This window comes from Eretmochelys imbricata, chromosome 3 (genome assembly GCF_965152235.1).
Source record: "Eretmochelys imbricata isolate rEreImb1 chromosome 3, rEreImb1.hap1, whole genome shotgun sequence".
In the NCBI taxonomy this organism is placed as follows: domain Eukaryota; kingdom Metazoa; phylum Chordata; order Testudines; family Cheloniidae; genus Eretmochelys; species Eretmochelys imbricata.
In genome coordinates, this window is record NC_135574.1 from 15,165,181 (window position 1) to 15,186,432 (window position 21,252).

At 39.6% G+C, this 21,252-nt stretch overlaps 1 protein-coding gene across 2 annotated transcripts in view; it reads left to right on the forward strand.

Annotated features, from left to right (window-relative positions):
• The window catches only part of RUNX2 (RUNX family transcription factor 2), a 109,790-nt gene extending 89,299 nt beyond the window's left edge, over positions 1-20,491 (forward strand). For both annotated transcript variants that reach the window (XM_077812404.1, XM_077812405.1), the window contains one exon: positions 15,206-20,491. In XM_077812404.1, the coding sequence (XP_077668530.1) occupies positions 15,206-15,684 (479 nt within the window). In that variant the 3' untranslated portion in view covers positions 15,685-20,491. The remainder of the gene's footprint in view (positions 1-15,205) is intronic.
• Positions 20,492-21,252: the final 761 nt, after the last annotated feature.

The window sequence follows — 21,252 nt, forward strand, 5'->3', positions numbered from 1 at the left end:
AATCACACCTTTCATTGCACCGGGGCAGCTTTGAATACAGACACAGCGTAACATTTTTAAAAGTGACTTAGGCACTTTGGAGCCTACACACACTTCGGTTTGTTGGTTGGGGTGTGACTTTTTACTAATACAGTTATAAGGGTACAATCCCTAGTATAGACATGCTTATACCGACATAAAGGTGCTTTATACTGCTAGAGGTTCTTTCCCTTCCCATACTGGAATATTCTATATCATAATAAACCCATTTATACTGCTATAACTGCATCCACACATGGGGAAGTTGTATTGCTTTAATTATATTGATATAGATAAAATTTACCGTACTGATATAGTTAAAGTGGTACAACTTTTGTGTGTAGACAAGACATAAGTCTCATTGAATGACAGTGGGACGTAGGCTCCTAAGGCCCAGATTCTCAAAGATAATTTAAGCTCCCATTAGGAGTTAGTTGCCTAACTACCTTTGAGGATCTGGGCCTACGTGTCTAAGACCATTTTGAAAATCGAGGTTCCTAAGTCACTTTGGCACTTTTGAAAATTTTACCCAAAGACTGCTGCCAATAACAAGATGGTTTGGGCATCACTTAGGAATATCACTGTATGTTCACCATCATCAAGGTAAGGGGGAAAAATTCACTTGGCTCCCTCTGCTTTGCCAGGAGTGTTTTATTTCCATTGTTTGAGCTACAGCAGTGAATTTTGCCCTGCATGAGATGGCCTGACCTAAGATAGTTATATCATTTTCCATGACAGGTAGCTCACGAAAGCTCATGCTCAAATAAATTGGTTAGTCTCTAAGGTGCCACAAGTACTCCTTATAATTTTCCATGAAATTCAAAAGCAATCCACATGTTAAACTCTCCACTCAGCACAGGAGCTGCAACTCCTGCTTCTACAGCTTCAGTCTTCTTGTCTTCCGCATAGTTCGGTCTCTGAAAACAAGGAGTTGCTTTCAGACACCTTAGTACAGAATTAGGTGTGTCTGTTTACATTCAGGAGACAGAGAACTTCATACTAGGGGAAAAGAAAAAAAAAATAAGGGCATTGGAAATGAAAAGAGATGGAGGTTGAAAATGTACGTTTAAGAGACAAAGATTATTTCAGGACTAGAACAGTATGTTTTTGTTTGTTTACATTAGACATGAAGTCCTTTTATATATGTGTGGAACAAGGAGGTACCTTTTCTACCCTTTTGTACTATGTTGTTTAGCTGGAATAAGAAGGAGAAACTTGTACTGAGTTGGGAGTTTAAGTTTTTGCCAAAAGCTTAATTTGTAGGGTTTGATTTTTCCCTGAAAAAAAACCCAAAACGCTTTAAGAACAAGGCCCTCAGTAACCAAAATCTGTTTGTTTTTGTTTAAATCACTTAGCAGAGAAATCATCTCTTGTCCATTGTTAAAAAGGGAGGTTTAAATCAAAGGAAAATTCTACATATTCTAAAATATACAGACAGCTCTTTGAAAGCAAAGCCAAACAAAACTTTAAGAGAGACCTTTTCCTTGATGCAGAAGTTTTGAGTTAGTTTACTGTGCCGAACTCTGGTGGAAAGAACAGTCTGAAAAACAAATCTCAGATCTAGTTTTGGAGGCGGAAGTTGAGAAGAGCATTGTATTAATGGAGTATGAGACTCTTTCAGAGTTTCCAGGCTAAGTCTTAGCAGCACCAGCAGTAGAAACAAGCTTTAAAATTCATTGGGATTTTATTTTCCAGTTTCACTTTTGGAGATCTAAGCAAGCTCCAACCTGGCTACCTGAGATCTTGAGTCTCTCATTCTTATCTTGGGAGATCCTTTGTTTCAGAAGTAGTCTTACTGAAAACACGGGGACTGTCTGTGGAATAAGTTACTACTCAGGGAGCGTACATAAGAACGTAAGAATGGCCATACGGGTCAGACCAAAGGTCCATCCAGCCCAGTATCCTGTCTGCTGACAGTGGCCAGTGCCAGGTGCCCCACAGGGAGTGAACTTAACAGGTAATGATCAAGTGATCTCTCTCCTGCCATCCATCTCCACCCTCTGACAAGCAGAGGCTAGGACCACCATTCCTTACCCATCATGGCTAATAGCCATTAATGGACTTAGCCTCCATGAATTTATCCAGTTCTCTTTTAAACCCTGTTATAGTCCTAGCCTTCACAACCTCCTCAGGCAAGGAGTTCCACAGGTTGACTGTGCGCTGTGTGAAGAAGAACTTCCTTTTATTTGTTTTAAACCTGCTGCCCATTAATTTCATTTGGTGGCCCCTAGTTCTTATATTATGGGAACAAGTAAATAACTTTTCCTTATTCACTTTCTCCACACCACTCCTGATTTTATAGACCTCTATCATATCCCCCCTTAGTCTCCCCTTTTCCAAGCTGAAAAGTTCTAGCCTCTAATCTCTCCTCATATGGAACCCGTTCCAAACCCCTGATAATTTTAGTTGCCCCTTTCTGAACCTTTTCTAATGCCAGTATATCTTTTTTGAGATGAGGGGACCACATCTGTATGCAGTATTCAGTGGATTTATATAAGGGCAATAAGATATTCTCCATCTTATTCTCTATCCCTTTTTTAATGATTCCTAACATCCTGTTTGCTTTTTTGACTGCCGCTGCACACTGCGTGGACGTCTTCAGGGAACTATCCACGATGACTCCAAGATCTTTCTCCTGATTAGTTTTAGCTAAATTAGCCCCCATCATATTGTATGTATAGATGGGATTATTTTTTCCAGTGTGCATTACTTTACATATATCCACATTAAATTTCATTTGCCATTTTGTTGCCTAATAGCAGAGTAAAGGTGGCATGATCTGATCCAAATTAAGGGCTATTGCCAAATTCTGATCATATTTGCTAGTGAAAAAAATGTAAAGTAGCTTTAATAAAAGATGCCCTCAACATCTCTTCTGTTCTTGTTTTAAATGTCCTATTCAGTGAGTGCATGATTCCCCCATGTTCCGTACATCCTCGGAATCCAATTATTTGATTTAATACTCAGATTGGGATGTGGGTTGCTGCTCTGTTCTTCCATTGGTAATTCTGCCTCCTAGTCCTTACTATGTTGTTGGCTGAACTGCAGTGCAGCCTCCAGATCAGTGTTTGGGGTCCATAATAAGTGGTTCATTACCAAGTTAGATCCAGAACTCCTCCTCCATTCCTCATCACATGTAACTTTCAGCAAAGCAGGCTCGGGTCTTTCCTGAACTTTAAGTCTCCTGCCACTGGAGCACATTATGCTGATACACACCTCCAGCCTGACACTGGTGTGTAATACCTGCCAGCCAACATACCTGCCAGCTCATAAATCCTGCTTTCCGTATGACCCAGTTGCAACCAATATGGGCCTAAGGCAAACATAAGGATGCCCCATCTGAATGCAGCTTTTCTGGAGAGATTTACTTAACCATTTATCATTTAACTACAATTTTGAAAACTATCTTAATTGACCACACGTTATCAAACCAGAGGCTGCCTCCCGACCCCATACACACACTTCGCCCACCCCTCACCTCCACAGTGTTTTTAGCAACACTTCAGAAAGAGCTAATTAAGCCCTGCAAACCAATGCCATGACAGAAATAGTTCCTTTTGATTGATAAGAACATCAGTAAAAAGGCTATATTGAGGAGGGGTAGGTTCCCCCCACCCCACCCCCTTTTTTTTTTTTTTGGTGGCTTCATGTTTTGGTAGCCATAAGTCATTAGTGGTTTTTAATTTTTTTCTGAAACTGAAATAAGGGCTGAAAGGGTGGATTTGTCTTTTTTTTTTTTTTTTTTTGGCTAATCTGAGGCATGCCGCCACATCTGAAGCCACTTGGCTCATTATGGATTTCATGGAAACTGATTCCCTGAAAGTGTTTCCATGTGTGTGTTCCCAATATATCCCATCCTCTTCTAAATGGGAGTACAAACTCGCGCACGAGCTGGAAATGGCTTCAGGATGTGACAGAAAAGTCATATGACTGCAATGGCACTGTGTGTGGCCTTTTCTAAAAGACACCATGTCTTGTGTGTTGGCTTCCGTCCTACAGTAGATCCAGTTTCAAAGAGTCTCTTCCTTCCCGGTTTCTTAAAAGTTCTTAATCAAGAACCAGCAAGGAATCCTCTGTCTTTCTTTCCACAAAAGGGAAGTGTATTATTTGAACAGGATACTAATAGAAAATTTGGCAGGGGAGAAAAAAAGAGGGGGTTTAAAGGTTGAAGTTACAGTGAAATGCCAAGGTTTACTTTCCCCCTTGCATAGCTTAGTTTCTTTGCCTCTGCTTGAGGATCAGATGGAATTTGAGAGTTGTGAGCATGCAGTGGAAAAGTACAATTCATGACAACATGGGAAACAAACATTTATATTGGATTGTTAAGGCACATTTGTCTGCAATAATAATAATAATAAACTAGACTCCTAGCCCCCATTGTATATTATCTTCCCATTCATGAGAGTTGCACAGAATTATTATACAGAGACTCTCTATTAATGTACATTAAAGATCTCAGCCCTGTGGCTTCACTCTCCTGGTGTATACAGCTCTGTTTAGATTGCTATCCAAGAAATCCTCAAACGTTCCCTGTAGTGCATTGTAGCTGGGGCTGGTGAAAAACAGCAGCAACTAAAATTCCAGTGGTGAAACTTTTGGGAAATTGAACAGGGTGTGCATGTTTCATGTGTGAGTGACATCACAAAGTATTAGCCCTTTTTTTTTTTTTTTTGCACAGCATTGTAGATTTGCCAGACTTCGTGTGATATTTCCAGGAAGTATTATATATGTTCTGCTTCCATCATACTGCACCAATTGCATACATTAATAGATAGGTACAAGTAGTGATGAGCCCTTGTATAAGTACTTAGTTTCAAGAGGGTTTGATGTTCTTCTGCAATTCCTGCCTTCAACTGCTGTGAATGTTGCTGTGCACAGTTAACAGTTGGTGCATTTCACAGCAGAAGCTGATGTACTATGTTATTACAATGGTGGGAGAAGTGCTTTATATGACAGACTCCATGTCACAGATATATAAGATCACATCATCCAGTGCAAAAATAGTGGGGAATAGTTATTTGTGGAGGTATATTATATAAAAAAGACTAACAAATAACATAAAAGTGTCAAGGCTTTTAAATTCTTTTGTCTCAGCAGCCAGCTCTGTCCCAACATGAGAGAAGGCTGAAATTTCTAACAAGTCGAGCTGGCTGAGAATGAATTACTCTCATCCCCAAAATATAACCAATTCCTTCTCTCCACCATGATCACACAGGGCCAACATGTGGATTGGGGGAAAGATTACCAAGATGGGATAGTGAAAACTAGAGAAGACAGCAAGGAGCCTAATCAAGCGAGTTGAATGGGCAGCATTTGATGGCAGATGAAATTCACTCTTGACAAATGCAAGTGTAAACTACATTTACACAGTGGGCACTCTGTCCTTTTCTACGGGCTGGGTCTGTATAGAAAGGTTTAGGAGTCTGCTATAGCCTTTGCACGAAGGTACTTTGGGTCTGTAGCTCAGGCAGTAGACACCCCCACTTTTAGAACCAGTGATCCCTGTTTCGATCTCTGCTGTCAGCCGTCTGGTCAGGGGTGTTGTGCTGTACAAGGCATTGAAGGAATTTCTATTCATCCAAGTTGCTGGGTTCTAAATGAACTAACCACCCAGGAAAAAGTCCTTGGTGTCATAGTGGACAGCTCAGTGAAAACCAGTGCACAGATATGCGACAGCGGCCAAAAATAGTTAAAATACATAAAGAAACAGGAGTTCCTCTCTGTTCTTCCTGTGAAGCCACTGTAGCAGAAACATCATAGAATCTCAGGAGGTCATCTAGTCCAACCCCCTGCAAAAGCAGGACCAATCCCCGATTTTTGCTCCAGTCCCTAAATGGCCCCCTCAAGGATTGAACTCACAACCCTTGGTTTAGCAAGCCAATGCTCAAACCACTGAGCTATCCCACCCCCCTGTTAAGTGAGTGGGGTAATGATAAAGCCTACGCTGGATTAAATGGGAAAGTGAAAAGAGACACCACTTTACCTGCTAAGCAACCTGACAGATATGCCTGGGAATCACTCTCCTTTATTGTATACTTGGTACTTTGACGGTTGATATTATATGAACCAAAATGCTTGGGGGCGACACAAAAAATTCAAGGAAAACATCTATCTAACTAAAGAATAGATGGTATCTTAATGTGCCACTCACCATGCCTAAGCACCAAAACACACAAGTCAGTGTTAAAAAAAAATTGAAATATCATCAAAATTCACATGTAAATAGAGGAAGTGCAAGGCCAGGAAGACACTATGCAATGGAACAGCTGTGAAGGAGTAAAAATGTTCAGTTGAGGTTTGTTAGACTGTTGTGCTCAATAATATTACAGTTTAAATGGTCCCCACCTAGGCTTGAAGTTTATACCCCGTTGAGGTGAACGGGGGAGCAGTTCACACCTCTTCTGCTGCTATTGTTTGTCTGGAGACAAAGTTTTGGTGTATAAAACTGATTTAAAAATGCAATTTGAAAATATTTAACACAAATTAAGTAAAAATATATATTTATTTTTTGAATGCCTCAAACAACAAGGAGGTATTCGGCGCAGTTTGTTTAAACTAAGCTTTTCATGCGCACAGGATAACTACAGTGTAACCCTAAAAAGAAAAGGAGTACTTGTGGCACCTTAGAGACTAACCAATTTATTTGAGCATAAACTTTGGTGAGCTACAGCTCACTTCATCGGATGCTCACGAAAGCTTATGCTCAAACAAATTGGTTAGTCTCTAAGGTGCCACAAGTACTCCTTTTCTTTTTGCGAATACAGACTAAAACGGCTGTTACAGTGTAACCCTAAGGAGTTTTACCTTAACACCCCAATCTTGTAATCCCACTTGTATGGAAGGAACCTTTTGCATTTCAGTGGAACTCCATGCCAGTTCACTTATATCTGATTTCAGATCTGATTTCAAAATTGGGGCTGTTTTAAATAAGATACAAGAAGTGAGTAACAAACAGAGGGCTTGCAGAAAGGAGGACAAAGCTAGTTTGGTTTTGTTAGGATATCAATAAAACGAGATATTTAATTAAATCAGTAGTCCATGCAGGATACCTTCCTAACCATTATCAGTGAGCAGTTTATCGTGGGCATCTCTGCAGAAGTGTGTTTTAAGAAGGGCAGGGTGGTAACCTTAGATTTTAGTTCCATACATAGGGAACAACATGGAAGACACAATGATGGTAACCCCAAAGCCAGGGCTTGATCCCACTCCCATTGACTTTAATGGGATTTGGCTCAAACCCCAAGTGAGTTCCATGTGATCTGGGGTTTTTTGATGAAAGTTGTGTACAGCTCTCATTAGTATTGTTATTAAAATATTTTCAGCTAACCTATAACATGGCAGCTATACATCAGTGTACATTATCTCCATATTGGAGAAGGCTAAAAATGTCATTTTAAAAAGTCTGTGGTTCCACAGAAGATGGATTCTCAATGTGGGGGTTTCAAACAGGTTTCAGTGGGTCACAACCACCTTTCCTTTCTTTATGACTAGATGGAAAGGGGAATCCCAAAACTTTACTTTGTTGAAGAGGGTGGAACACAGCAAAAAAAAATTGTGGGGAGCCTCTTTCCCTAATTCACGGTTTTTTTTTAAAAAAAATGATGTTCCTGATCTTCTGGCCTTGCTCAGAATAAATAGTTTTGTGACAGCATAGCTTGCTGTGAAACCCTTAATTAAAGATGTGCTTGGTTGGCGATAGAAAGTAATAGCTATACAGACTTTAAAGTATTTTAAAAAACAAAATCCCAGACCTCACCGAATGTTACTTTCATGAAGTAGAAATGATGAGGATCATTTGTGTGAGTAATGACATTAATAATAATTACTGGCAATTTGCATTTCTCTAGCACTATGCATCTATGAAGTGCTTTGCAAACGTAGACCCAGGATTTTGTAAGAATTAGCACAAGCGGTAGGAAGTTATCATTCTCCCTTCAAAATGGAGAATCTGAGGCACTGAGAAAAAACAAAATGATGATGATAATTATTTCCATAGCACCAAAAGTCCCCAATCTAGCAAACATTCACACATATGCTCAACTGTATGCATGCAAGTCGTCACATTGAGCTCATGCAGAAAGTTAAGCTTATGTGTAAACCTGTGTAGGATGAGAGCCTAAGCATGCATGCCAATTAACAGACATAAAAGGAGGCAGCCTGTGCCGCATGGAAATTACAATCTCAGGCAGAGACGACCTGTGCCTGCTGATAGTGTGTGTATATTAGGGGGGAGGGAGGAGCAGAGTGAGAGCAGTCCATGTGAGCATGCTCAGTACAAGCCAGGCCACAAATCTGGGGTAAGGGGGTATATGACCCCTCAGTCCCCCTTCCCCCACACATCACCTCAGGCCCCAGTCCAGCAGTTGGATCCACAGGTTCACCTCTTGTGCCTGGATGCAGCCTCCTTGAAGTCAAGGGTCTACCTGTAGGAATCCAACTGCAGCATCAGGGTCTGGTTCTATAAATACTCTCAGTTGCAGTAGAAGAAAAATTAAAATGAAAAGTAATAAAAGTAAAATAAAATGACACAGTAATGCAAAAGTGTGTTTGCGGAAAAAGTCAGATATAAATTGCACACAAAAAAACCCTGTATTAAAAAAAATTAAGAGGGCAAAGTCAAGCATTCGAAAGTTAGGAAATGCCAGAATTAAGGCTGCCTGTGCAACCTTAATTCGGCCCGCTTGTGTGTATGCATTATGATACATTCTTTAATTACATGTTCACACAACTATTTTTTCCCACAGGACCACTGCCTCATTCAGTGCCCAAGATGGACATTGCTCACTGAATGAGCAGTTTATTTCCCTCACTGTTCAGTGTGTGGCCCCAAGCCTTATTTACTGCACACTGTTTAAACTCTGCTCTGAAGACACCATTATTAATTTCCTCATGAGGCTTTCTTTGGTGCTCCTCACTGCAGCATCTGAGTGCTTCACAAACATTAACAAGTTGCAGGGGGTGGTGTTATCCCCATTTTACAATTGGGGAACTGAGGCACAAAAAAAAATTAAGGTCAGAAATATTCACTAATTTTGAGTGCCAAATCTGACATATCTAGGGAGCTGATTTTTCAGAGTACTTAACATTACATTGCATTTTATTTGTTCAAAGCACAGCTCCCATTGACTTCCGTTGTATCTGACAGGGCTCAGCACTTCTGAAAATCAGACCCCAGAGTATCAAATCAGGCACCCAGAAAAGAGGAGTACATAACTAGTTAGTCTCTAAGGTGCCACAAGTACTCCTTTTCTTTTTGCGAATACAGACTAACACGGCTGCTACACTGAAACCTGGTTGAAATGATATGCCCAGCATCACATTGGAACTCTGTGGCAGAAGAAAGGATAGAATTCAGTTCTCCAGGGCAGCATACAGCTGCCTTAACCACAAGGCCATCCTCTCTCTTCTGCTTCATTCACCACACACCTTCCAATGTCTGCAACAAATGAGACAAGGGTCCTACAGACAACCTCCTTCACTATGCAGCCCTGATTCATCTGCAGAGCAGGTCCATTTTGTACACTGAATGAGGCAAGATCCTGTGGCGGAAAAAAATAGTATGTGATCATGTAGTCAAGTACTGTATCATAATGCACATGCACAAGGGGTCCAAGTTAAGATTGTACCAGCAACCTTAATTCTCATGTATCCTGACTTTTGGGTGCTTGATTTAATGATGTTCTTTTAGCAGTTTTTTGTGTTCAAGTTCCTAGGTTTTTTAAAAGGTAAACTGAAAATCAAATAGAAATTCGATCATGTGACATCATATTGACAGCCACGTAGGTCCTCAGCAAGGTTGGAACTTATAGATATGTCGCACAGACCTGCCACTTGTCCTAGTGGAGTAACTGATGGCAATACTATGTTGTTGTCCTCTATGTGGACCACCACTAAAGGGATATGGGACATTTTGCCAGTGGGTTTCACAGATATTTGCTGAGAGTGGAGGAATAGTAATATTGGGTTCCATTCTAGGCTCTTGAGGGAGTGTGCTCTAGTGGACAATTACCCCCCAAGCATGACATCTTCTCTGTTCTTTCCAGTCTGTCCTGGACCCAGTCTACTCCCCACAGGGCTAAACAATTGTTTTCCACTTGCCTCGTTCTCAGAAACAACAGAACTGTTTTGGCTGAAATAATAATAATAAATAACAATAATAATAAATAAATACAAAAAGTTCAGCTCAAATGGTTAAAAATTTGGCAAAGTTATAAACAACTGATAATTGGATCTTATAACGGGAAAAGTCAGGCAACTGTAATAATAGGTGTGCTACCACCCCTACCTATAATAAGCTAAACTGCACAAGTAAATCGTAGACATTAGGGAAGAAAAAAGCCATATCAGATCAATTAGTCCCACGTCCCTGCCTATTCAGGATAGAATAACTACTGCAATCTTTAAACAGTACAAGGCATAACACGAAGCCTAAAAGCTGTGAATGCACCATTTAGACGAAATATAACTAATTAAAATAGTCCCTAGTGATAGTTATAAGTATGCCAAGCTGAGGTTCCTTGGGTCTGTCTGTTCAATTGTTTTCTAATATAGTATAGAATAGACAAACACCATTGTATTTACTCATACATTTTTTTAATGATTACACACTGCACTGGATTGTTAAAAATCCCTTCCACGGCAGACATATGCAATAGGTTTAGGGAATGTTTCTTCAGTAATGTCCCAATAACAAAAAATGACTAAGCACATTCCAGCAAATTGCAATGTTTGTAAGTTATAAAATTATCCCATAATCCTTTTAAAGTTCACATCAGCTTGCTGTACCCAGAAGGAGTTAATATACCCACAGTACATTACAGTCTATAATAATTGGAAGTGATTGGCCAAAGTGCTGAAACCAGGCGGAAATTTGTTGCATTATTCTCTGTAAACTACAAGCAGAGCTCATTAATTGAAAAATGAATGTCAACTGGCATTAGCTGGCATCCGTAAACTGAAATGGAGAAATGACCATGGCACATGCTGTGCTGTAAACAATATATCAGTGAAGCTGCAACAGGTTAAAAAAAAAAAGCTCATGCAAAAGCAATCCTATCCTAGACTGTTATTGGCAAGCTCCCAAGTCTAGGGTTTTTAATGAGGTTTCTGCATCAAAATAAGTGAAACCACATGGAATTTTAATTGTTCATATTTTAAATACAAAACACAAGAGCAGTATGGTCTGCAGGAAAGAAAGTACGTACTAACCTACTGCTTTAGTGCAGAGATTGACATTTTAACATTACTTCATTTCTGTTCTAAATTTATATCTCACGGATGATTTGTATACCAAACGACATTTGTGCAGAACTTACCTAGTAAACTTAAGTACCGTTCACCTAAACTCTCTGAGATGTAAATCCTTTGGGTAAAGAGGTAAATTCTGATTTGATTTTTCTTTTATGTTGTTAATTAAGCTCCATAAAATGATCATATCATAGAAGACAGAAATGGCATTAGAGATGCCGATTTCCATTTCTGTCTTTGTAACATCAGCAGAGGAAATACTGTTTTCACTAAACAAGTGTAGCTTAGGCAAAGCTTTCAGCTCTGAAATAGGCTGCAGGTTGCATGTGTCACTCATGTGACAAGTGACACTTTGTGAGACCAGGAGGCCTCAAATTCAAACTACTTTCACCACTGTTATATCAGAAAAATCAATGTAAATCTTTAATGGTCGATTGGGATGTTTACGGGGGAAAGGGGGCGGTATTTCAAGAGAGATGCTTTACTGCACTTTCAAATTATTATACTATAAACCATCATCCTTACTTATGTGCATGGCACTTCACAGCAGAAATACAAATAAAGATAGATTCCATGCCCAGAAGGGCTTACCATCTAAGATCCCAATCCTGCAAACAGTTATGCACGTGCTTAAATTTACACACATAAAGTGGTTGCAGGATCAGGGCCTAAGTTAAAACTAAAGCAGCAGAAGTAGATAAGACAAGGAGGGAAGGGGGAGGGGCCTATGGCAAAGTGAGGTCAATAAAATGGCATGGCCATATGGGAGGCTAGAGTATGAGTTACCAGGGTTACAGGTTTCAAAAGATGTGATATCAATGGTTCGATGCAATGAGAGTTAGAGTTTCCAAGTAAGCCTGAAAAAGTGGGTTTTGAGAAGAAAAACAAGGCACGGCTGACATTTGTTTTCCAGTTCAGAACTCCCTTCAACCCAGCACTTTTCTGATCAACCCTGAAAATAATATGCTCGCACAAGGGCAGTACAGAAATGTTGGTAAAGAAACACATTGCAACTTAATCCAAAAAGTTAAAGATGTGGCTAAAAGTGAATTTGGCAAATTGGGCAAGTGACCGAATTGCAAGTAGGAGCTATACAGACATAACCTTCGTTGCGATAAGAAGAAATTACATTTATTCAGTGTTTACCTAAATAGGACTCTGTGCTTTATAAGCAACAGTGAAAAAACATCAAACGCATCTTGGACTTTATAACAAGAATTGTAGTTATTGCAAAGAAACAAAATATAAATACTTAATGTACAAATTCCACATCTACCTTTGAACGTAACTTGCACCAGTGTAAATTAGGAGCAACTTAGTTCAAGTCAGTAGAGTTACACTAATGTGAGAGCATCATAAGCAATAACAGATTCAGACTCAGTATCTCAAGCAGCTGGAGAAAGTGTACAATAACCTTACATTTCCCGATATGTATCAGACCTTTTCACAGTATAAAAGGAGCAACATGATAGCATTCCAAAACAACAGCTTTGTTTCTGGGTGGTATGGCCTCAGGCTGCTGTTTGTAGTTAAGAACCAAAGAATTTGCATGCAGTGACACAGTGTTTGCTATAAAAGTACAGTAGAACCTCAGAGTTACAAACACCTCGGGAATGGAGGTTGTTTGTAACTCTGAGCAAAATGTTATGTTTGTTTTCAAAAGTTCACAACTGAACATTGACTTAATACAGTTTTGAAACTTTACTATGCAGAAGAAAAGTGCTGCTTTTAACCATCTTAATTTAAATGAAACAAGCACAGGAACAGTTTCCGAACCTTGTCAATTTTTTAAAAAACTTTCCCTTTTTTCAGTAGTTTAAGCTTAACACAGTACGTGTATTTGTATTTTGTTATCTCTGCTGCTGCCTGATTGCGTACTTCCTGTTTCAGATGAGGTGTATGGTTGACTGGTCAGTTCGTAACACTGAGGTTCTATTGTACAAGCTATATTACGTTCAATAGTGCTGGGGTTCAGTGGGCTGGTAAATGGATATGGACTCATTCACTTCTAGGTCACTGCTTCAACTCCAGATCAGGTAGTAGTAATCATATAATGATCACTCCTAGAAATGGCCCCACACTGGAACTTTAAATCTAGCTCTCTTTGAATTTCTGAAGATGTTGGATTAGAATCCCTCACGCTCAATCAGACCTTGTGATTTTACCCTACGCCTAATCCGGTTCTGAACATTGCCTTTCGGCACATTTCTAATCACCACCTGGCAGCATTTTGACTGGCTTATGTCAAATGAGTTAGTGGGGGTCTTGGTGCAGTTTCTAATGGTCAGAAACTGTCGAATGTCAAAATCATAAAAACCACCATGCCAGCTGATGGCACTCTCAACAGAATCCTTCTGCCTTAGGGTTTTCATTCATGCCCACCGTTGTCTCTCACCATCAAGGCCAAGGACAGGAATGGACCAACCTACCCCCTCACTAGATGGGAATGTTTGCAGGTCAGGTTTGAGGTGCATTGCTGCTATGGTGTGGGAAAGCACTGCTGTTATCTGTTGTGCAGCTTATGCTGTGGATAAGCAGAGAAATTCAGTGTTCAGTGCAGTCATCTGGCACCTGACAGGCACCCTAATTTCCCTTTTAAATACAACAGATTTGGTGGTTTTGGGAGAAAAGATGGGTGAACCGCATGGGTCATGAAGTTTTGCAAAGCTGCTAAGTTCTCAAACAAAGAAGCACAGGGCCAAAGCAGCTTTAAATCATGAACACATTCCCTGCAATTTAAACCAGTGCTCCCTCCATATGCGTGTACACACACACTTCATATGAGGAGAAAGTGAGCACACACTCTAAAGGGTTGTGCACCTCTAAAGGTAGGGTGGCACAAGTGAGTGCCCTTACACTGCATTCTATTTTTTCATTAGACTTCTTTGCCCCTTCTCTGTTCCCCCTGTCCAATTTTCATTCTGCCAGCTCTCTAATCCAACTTCTACCATCCCTGTTTCTGCTCCTTCTCTCCCCCCCAAGTTTCCTAAGCAGAACACCCTAGGTTTCAAAATAATAGGTTGGATCTTTGAAGGGAATTGGAAATTGGGCTAAATGAGTTCACCCATTACTGCTTCACATCAGAGACAAACTTATTGTAGAGTGTTACCACCAGGAGAATTAGAGTAAGCACGTGCTGTGGGGTCTATAGACAACAAGATGGAAGAGACACTATAAGCAGGCAGCTTCTGTGAATAATGAGTGTTGGGCTTGCAACTTACCATGCACTGTGCTGAAAATTAAAACACTCAGACTTCCTAGCAGCTTGGTGGCTCACCTGTTTTAAAACTCTCGACATGCAGCCAATAACCTTTTTCAGAGATGAAAACCTTGTCCAGTGGATCATGACCTGAGATATACTGAATGATAAGAACGGTGGGGGCATATTCATCCCTGGTTTAACTCTCTTGATGTCACTAGCATGACTAACTCAGTGTGGCCAGCTCTTGTGATTTTATTGTAAGTCTCGGGATAATTACTGTTGTTCTTAAAGCCCAGCTTCCGAAGGGAAGTGCTCACAGGAGACTCAGCTTTCTTTTAAAACAAAAGGTTTCTAGCACTCATGGCTGCAGAGGAAAGCCTGTAAAGATGACCCAAGTGCACCCTTTATGCTCAGAAACCAGAAAGAAAATAAAATATAATTCAGCATTTATTATTTTTTAAAGTCTCAGCGGGGTTGGGTCCGACCAGTGTTTTTTCAATGCTTGGAGTTGGCAATACTACTAACTCCATTGCCATCAGTGGAGTTACACCAGGGATGCTTTTGGCCCAGCATTTGTATAAGACAGGTCTATGATTCTTTTCCTTGCAATGTATTATTTGATATGATTTGCTGTTCTTTGGGGGACCAAAAGAAGTGGGTTTTCTTTTAAAAAAATCACTATTATAAAAAAATTGATATTTACAGAATTTTCCCCCCATCTTTTGTTATAATTTTTAGGTGCTTCAGAGCTGGGCCCATTTTCAGATCCCAGGCAGTTCACAAGCATTTCATCCCTCACTGAGAGCCGCTTCTCCAACCCACGAATGCACTATCCAGCTACCTTTACCTATACACCGCCAGTCACCTCAGGCATGTCACTGGGTATGTCAGCAACCACTCACTACCACACCTACTTACCACCGCCCTATCCAGGCTCTTCCCAAAACCAAAGTGGACCATTCCAGACCAGCAGCACTCCATATCTCTACTATGGCACTTCATCAGGATCATACCAGTTCCCCATGGTGCCGGGAGGAGACCGCTCCCCTTCCAGAATGCTTCCTCCCTGCACCACCACATCAAACGGAGGCACACTATTAAATCCTAACTTGCCTAACCAGAATGACGGTGTGGAGGCTGATGGAAGCCACAGCAGCTCCCCAACTGTTTTGAATTCTAGTGGCAGAATGGATGAGTCCGTTTGGAGGCCATATTGAAATTTTCTCTGCGCAGTCCAATCTCCGTGAGCCAAAAACAAATGGTCGGCAAACTACAAAGTGCCTGTTTTTTAAATAGATTTTACTGATATGTGCAACTATTTAGATGAGATGGTAGTGGCCATAAATAACGCAAGAGTGACCAACCAAGCACAATCCATGTTTCAGATTATGTGGATCAAAGCACATATTTTTCTTGGAAACATTTTACACCTTGTTTTATATTTAAAATGTATTTTTTACACACAAAAATAACCCAATTTTTTTTTTGTCTAGACTGTTGTCATAAATAGTGAGTTCGTTTGCCAATAAGGAGAAAACGGACTCCCCAGTTATCAGGAAAAACATGGCGAAGCAAGGCAAAGGTCACGCTCCATTTTATTTTTTAAAAACCTTGAGCTCCAGATACAGTTGCAAACATACAACGTATGGGACCCTGTTCACTCACATAGTGCAATTCAACTGGCTTGTATTGGTGCACATGAAAGGGAAAGCACAGATCAAGTTTCTTCCATTTTGCTATAACACATTCAGATCATGGTGGATGTTCAAAATTTCTATCCAAGCCTTGTTGCACATAAAAGTTGGAACTTTTTGGTTCATTGCTTTTTTTTTTTTCTTGGTACTTAAAAGAGAAAGTCTTCAAGGTACCAATCTGAATAGACAATCTTGGGGTTTCCTCTGTTTTTCCTATAATTATTTTTGCCTTTGTCCAATTAACCAAAAATAAACCCCAACCCTCCAAAATTAAAGCAAAATCTTATTACTTATGCAAAAAATAAAAATGGCAATATATGCTACTCAAGCCAAAATGGTATAGGTAGTACTTGTGTTTGGCTGTGTTTTTTTTTCTTTTTAAATTATAAATGTGTGAAATTTGAAGTTATTTGCTAACATAAATCATCATATAACTTTAAAGAAATATTTATAATTATTTAATGACATTTGGACCCTTTAAACGTCTCTTAATGTAATGCTATGTTGACTTCGGTCTCTAAAAGTGGGTTGTTTTTTAAAAAAATAATAAAATTTCTTCAGGGGTGTGAACCTCAGACCGGTACCTGAACTCTGAAAAACAGTTCCAGTGTGAACTGGTTACAATGCGATTAACCCTCCCCGCAAACCAAAATACATCCATATCAAATTATTTTGGATGTAGCTTTTTAAAAAAAATAACCTATGAAGGAAATATTGTGTTTAAAAATGTTATTAGCTATCTGGTTGCCTTCAACACAGTCTTGCCTTTTAATCAGTAATAACTGAGCTGGTTGAAAAACAGGAAGGAAAAATGAGTGCTTCCTCCACCCCAGATTTTCCTTTCTCCCTGTTTTTAACATCAGCATTTGAAAAATGTTAAATTCAAAATGTCAATTTTGACAGCGTGTTTCTAATTTTGAAATGTTGACAAATTCTGGCAGCGTCTCAAAATTCATAAAAATTTCAACTAGCAGTTGCTCAGAAATGGGAGACAGGGAGAAATTTGTGATAATCCCATCAATGTTTCTTTCATTGAAATTTCAACCAGGTGTATATAATAATTAGGTTTATGAAACAAAACCAAAAGTATTTAGCCTCTTGATGTGATTTAGTCACAATTCACTAGCATCAAATGCTAGAGCGATGAGGATTCTTTTTTGTTTACTTTTAAATAAATATGGCAGTTGTCATATTGCAGAGACAAGCACAAGGGAATAACTGCTCTGCAGACCAATGCTCTGCCAGTCCGGTGTTCAGCAATAGTCAGATCTTCAAACTTAATACTGAAGATGAATGTCACCTTAAAGCTCACTCCTGGCTATTAAGCATTGTACACTAATACAGGGATATGAAATTGCACCAGATACCCTTAACTAACCTGTCTGCTACCAACAGTAAACCGAGGCACCCAAATTTTGCAAACCAAGGGCTGCATTGGCAAGTTCTCAGGAGTCTGATCCTGATACAAACTCCACTGAAGTTAGTGGGAATCTTTCCATTGATTTCAATGGGTTTTTGGATCAGGCTCCTACTGTACATATTAACCTCTGATTCAGCAGTCCATCCACATTCAGCAAAACACTTACGCATGTGCTTAACTTTAGGCACATGCTTAATTCCCATTGTCTTCAATGGGACTTGAGAACATGCTCAAGTGTTTTGCTGAATCAGGGCCATAGAATACATCAGATTGCAGCCACCCTGGCTTATAACAAGAAGTGCAGCCTGCCTAGGCTTCATGCTGCCAGTATGCAGTGCTCTCTGTTGACCCAGCTAGTCTTAATTGCGTCCAGTAACCAGTATTCTCCTTGGGCTGCACCTCTGTTGACAATGAGGATGTAATCCTCACACTAAATAAATGGTGAACAGTCATCCAGTATAATAATTTATTTGGACAATATAGACATTGTCATCATCAGTCGATGGTTTAGCCAGTCAGCTACAGAGATTACCATGGTACATTCCTCACAATTTGGTGTGATTACTCGCTCTTAAAAAAAAACAAAAAAATCTTTGCCTTCTAAAGGTTGTATACTAAGTATGCTTAAATAAGTAAGACACTTTTCTAATACTTAGTTTTCCTTCAAAGATGGAAGCTGTAATTGATTCTATTTATTTGTGGTAGCTTGAAGCATACCACTGTCCATTTATTTGTAACTGTAAAGTACGTTTGCTAATTTCAGTAGCACTTAAAAAGCCAGTGTCTGGTTACACATTTCAGTTTTGTGTTTTGTTTAGTAAGCAAAAGAAAAAACCTGTACTGCCCGTGCAAGCGGTTTCCTATTTAATAAAAGGTACTATATTTGTACGTTATTTGTTATTGCTGAGAAGGGCTTTGTAAAGATTTACTGTATGCATATTAAATAATTTTTTAGGGATGCTTTTGTGTTGAAATGTTGTGAGAGTGGCTGCAGGCAGCAACCCAGAAATTTTTTTTCTCCTTAAAGATTTTGTTGTACCATTCAAGCACTTCATTTGATTTCTGGATAAATCCATCACAGACCTGATTTCCGTTTTGCTCAGTACCTACATAACTCTGTTTGTGTCACCCCATTGTTAAACTGGACCATTAGGAACAGACTTGCAAATAGCTTTTGCATTCAATCATGCAATGCAAAATGCATGCCTAAGTTTGTTGCAGTTGCTTTCTGACAGGCCAGGTTGACAAGGGGGGCTCATGCAACTGTGCTAAAAATAGATGTGTAGACATTGCAGTTGGGCTCTAAAGCCCATCCCCCTCTCTAGGCTTCAGAGCCTGAACTGCAGCCTAAGCTGCAACTTCAAAGCAGTGCCTACACAGCTATTTTAAGCACAAGTATCATGAGCCCCCCAATACAGAGTTTGTTGACCAGGGTTCGGTGGTTTGCTGCCATGGTTTATGTGGATATGCGCTCAGCTTCCAGGTTCACACAGGCAAATGGCTAATTCTGCTCATGTAAGCAGGCAAATACTAAGAAGGAGATAGCAAAAGCACCCAAAGATTTAAGAGCACAAGTCCCATGGACTTTTAATAGAATGTGTGCTCCTAAATCCCTTTGGCACTTTTGAAAAATCTCTTCCTATATTTGCACTGGTGATTGGGGGTAACTACACAAACATGTCAGTGCACAATTGCATGTCTGAGCTTTTGGAAAATGCTTCCAAGTGAATTTGGAAATGTTCTTGATTCAGGATTTCAGGAAAATGTATGTTATGGAGTTAATCTTAGAGTATCATTTACATTATGATTATTATGAGGATTATTTCCTCAGAGGTACAAGAGCCCTTTTCCTTCGGGGAGTGGAAGTCTTGGTGCAGTTCATGGATTTAAAAAGAACGAAATGCCTTTGTTAATCTCCAGCTCTCTCAGATTCTACCAAAGATGTACTTACATCAGAACAGGTATGATGTCCTTTATACAAAATAGAGTGGTAAATCCAGCTCTCCATACTCATATACGTAGACCTACTGAAGTCAATGGGACCACATGTATGAAGCACATTGGATTTGACCTAAAATGTCATTAAAGTGGCATTTATGGATTCTTTTACCAGACCAGCTGCTGTGTACTTCTTAGTCTTCAACTTCCTGCCAGCAGTCCCCCAGCAAAGATTTATCAGTCTCAACAGGCGCCATTTTGAGTGGGGAAACTTTTGCACTGTCATACTTATCGGAGTACGGCTCTGCCTTGATTACTGGACCCTGCCATGGAATCCAGGTGATACAGTGTGCCAGGATTCAGATAGACAACAAGCCATGAACCAAAGCAATAATTATAACCGGTACCAGCCATGAGTACAAGATCAAAGAAGCCTGATTCTCTGAACCCCTGAATTTCTTACTGTTTTTTTAATATAATGCATTTCATTTTAACATTTTCTGAGAACTTTTTTAGATGTTTGTTTACTTCCAAGTTTACAGATAACTCGTTGCTTTTTTTTTTAAATGCAGTACTTTTAAGTATATCAGCCAAAACCATACTTTTACAGTAACTTTGTTTTAGGTAATACAAGTGACATTCCTTTTTGTTGTTGTTGTTAAATATGTTTTACCAGTCTTGAATTTCCGCTGGAACAAAACATTTGTAGCATTTCTTGTAAATACAAGCTTTAATTTTTTTATTTTTTCAAATACCGTTGCCCAAGATTTGCTTTTCATGCACATATTGTACAAACACATTCTGCTTTGTGCCACAGACAGCGATTGTGGATGAGTTTACTTTAAGTTCAAAGGGACTATTTGTATTGTATGTTGCAACTGTAAATTGAATTGTTTGGCATTTTCTCATGATTGTAATATTAATTTGAAGTTTGAATTTCATTTTCAATAAAATGGCTTTTTTGTTAATGTTCTTCATTGCTTCTTCTCCTCTGCTGTCTCTTTAATTATCCAAGTCATACACCTGAACAGTCAAGGACTGGATAGAGCTAATATACCATGGGCTACTATACCAAAAATTCATCGGCTGTTTCTTCATTTTCTGCAGTGTTTAAGGTTTCATCTAAACATCAAGATAAAGTTTCCAGTCTGGATGGCTGCAAAGAGAACTTTTCAGATCTGACCCCCCACTCCCAAACACTGCTTTCTTCCTGAGTTTGCAGCCAAACTACTTTAAACAGAATTTTTCAGAGGGATGTAAACATTCCCATTCCTTTTAATTGAGTGATAACTCTGAAACCTAATGGTGAATTTTAGCACAAACAGCCAGTTCATGAGGCATTATGAGCAGAGCTTAGGATTTTGGGGAGACCTTGAGCGGATTTCAGCACTCTCACTTCTACCTGACTGACCCCTGCACCTGGTCAGACTAATTGTGAGGAGGAGATCTGGGAGAAGTTAACTTTTCCTCTCCTCCCCATGACAGCGGCAGCAGGAGATCAGCCTGTTGTGTGAGCTGCTGAGTTGCCATAGGACCACGTGGAGGATGGAAGGAATAGAACAAATAGCTGTTTGCATTGCTTATGTCTAAGAGTATCCCTGCATAGAGCATTCCCACAAAATGCCTTAGCCTCATGGTATCAGTTTGCATTATTTTTTTAACCTTGTGAATAAAAATCCACTTCGCATTTATAGCAGCTCTTAGGTGTGGGTCTGAGACAGGAGTAATGTATC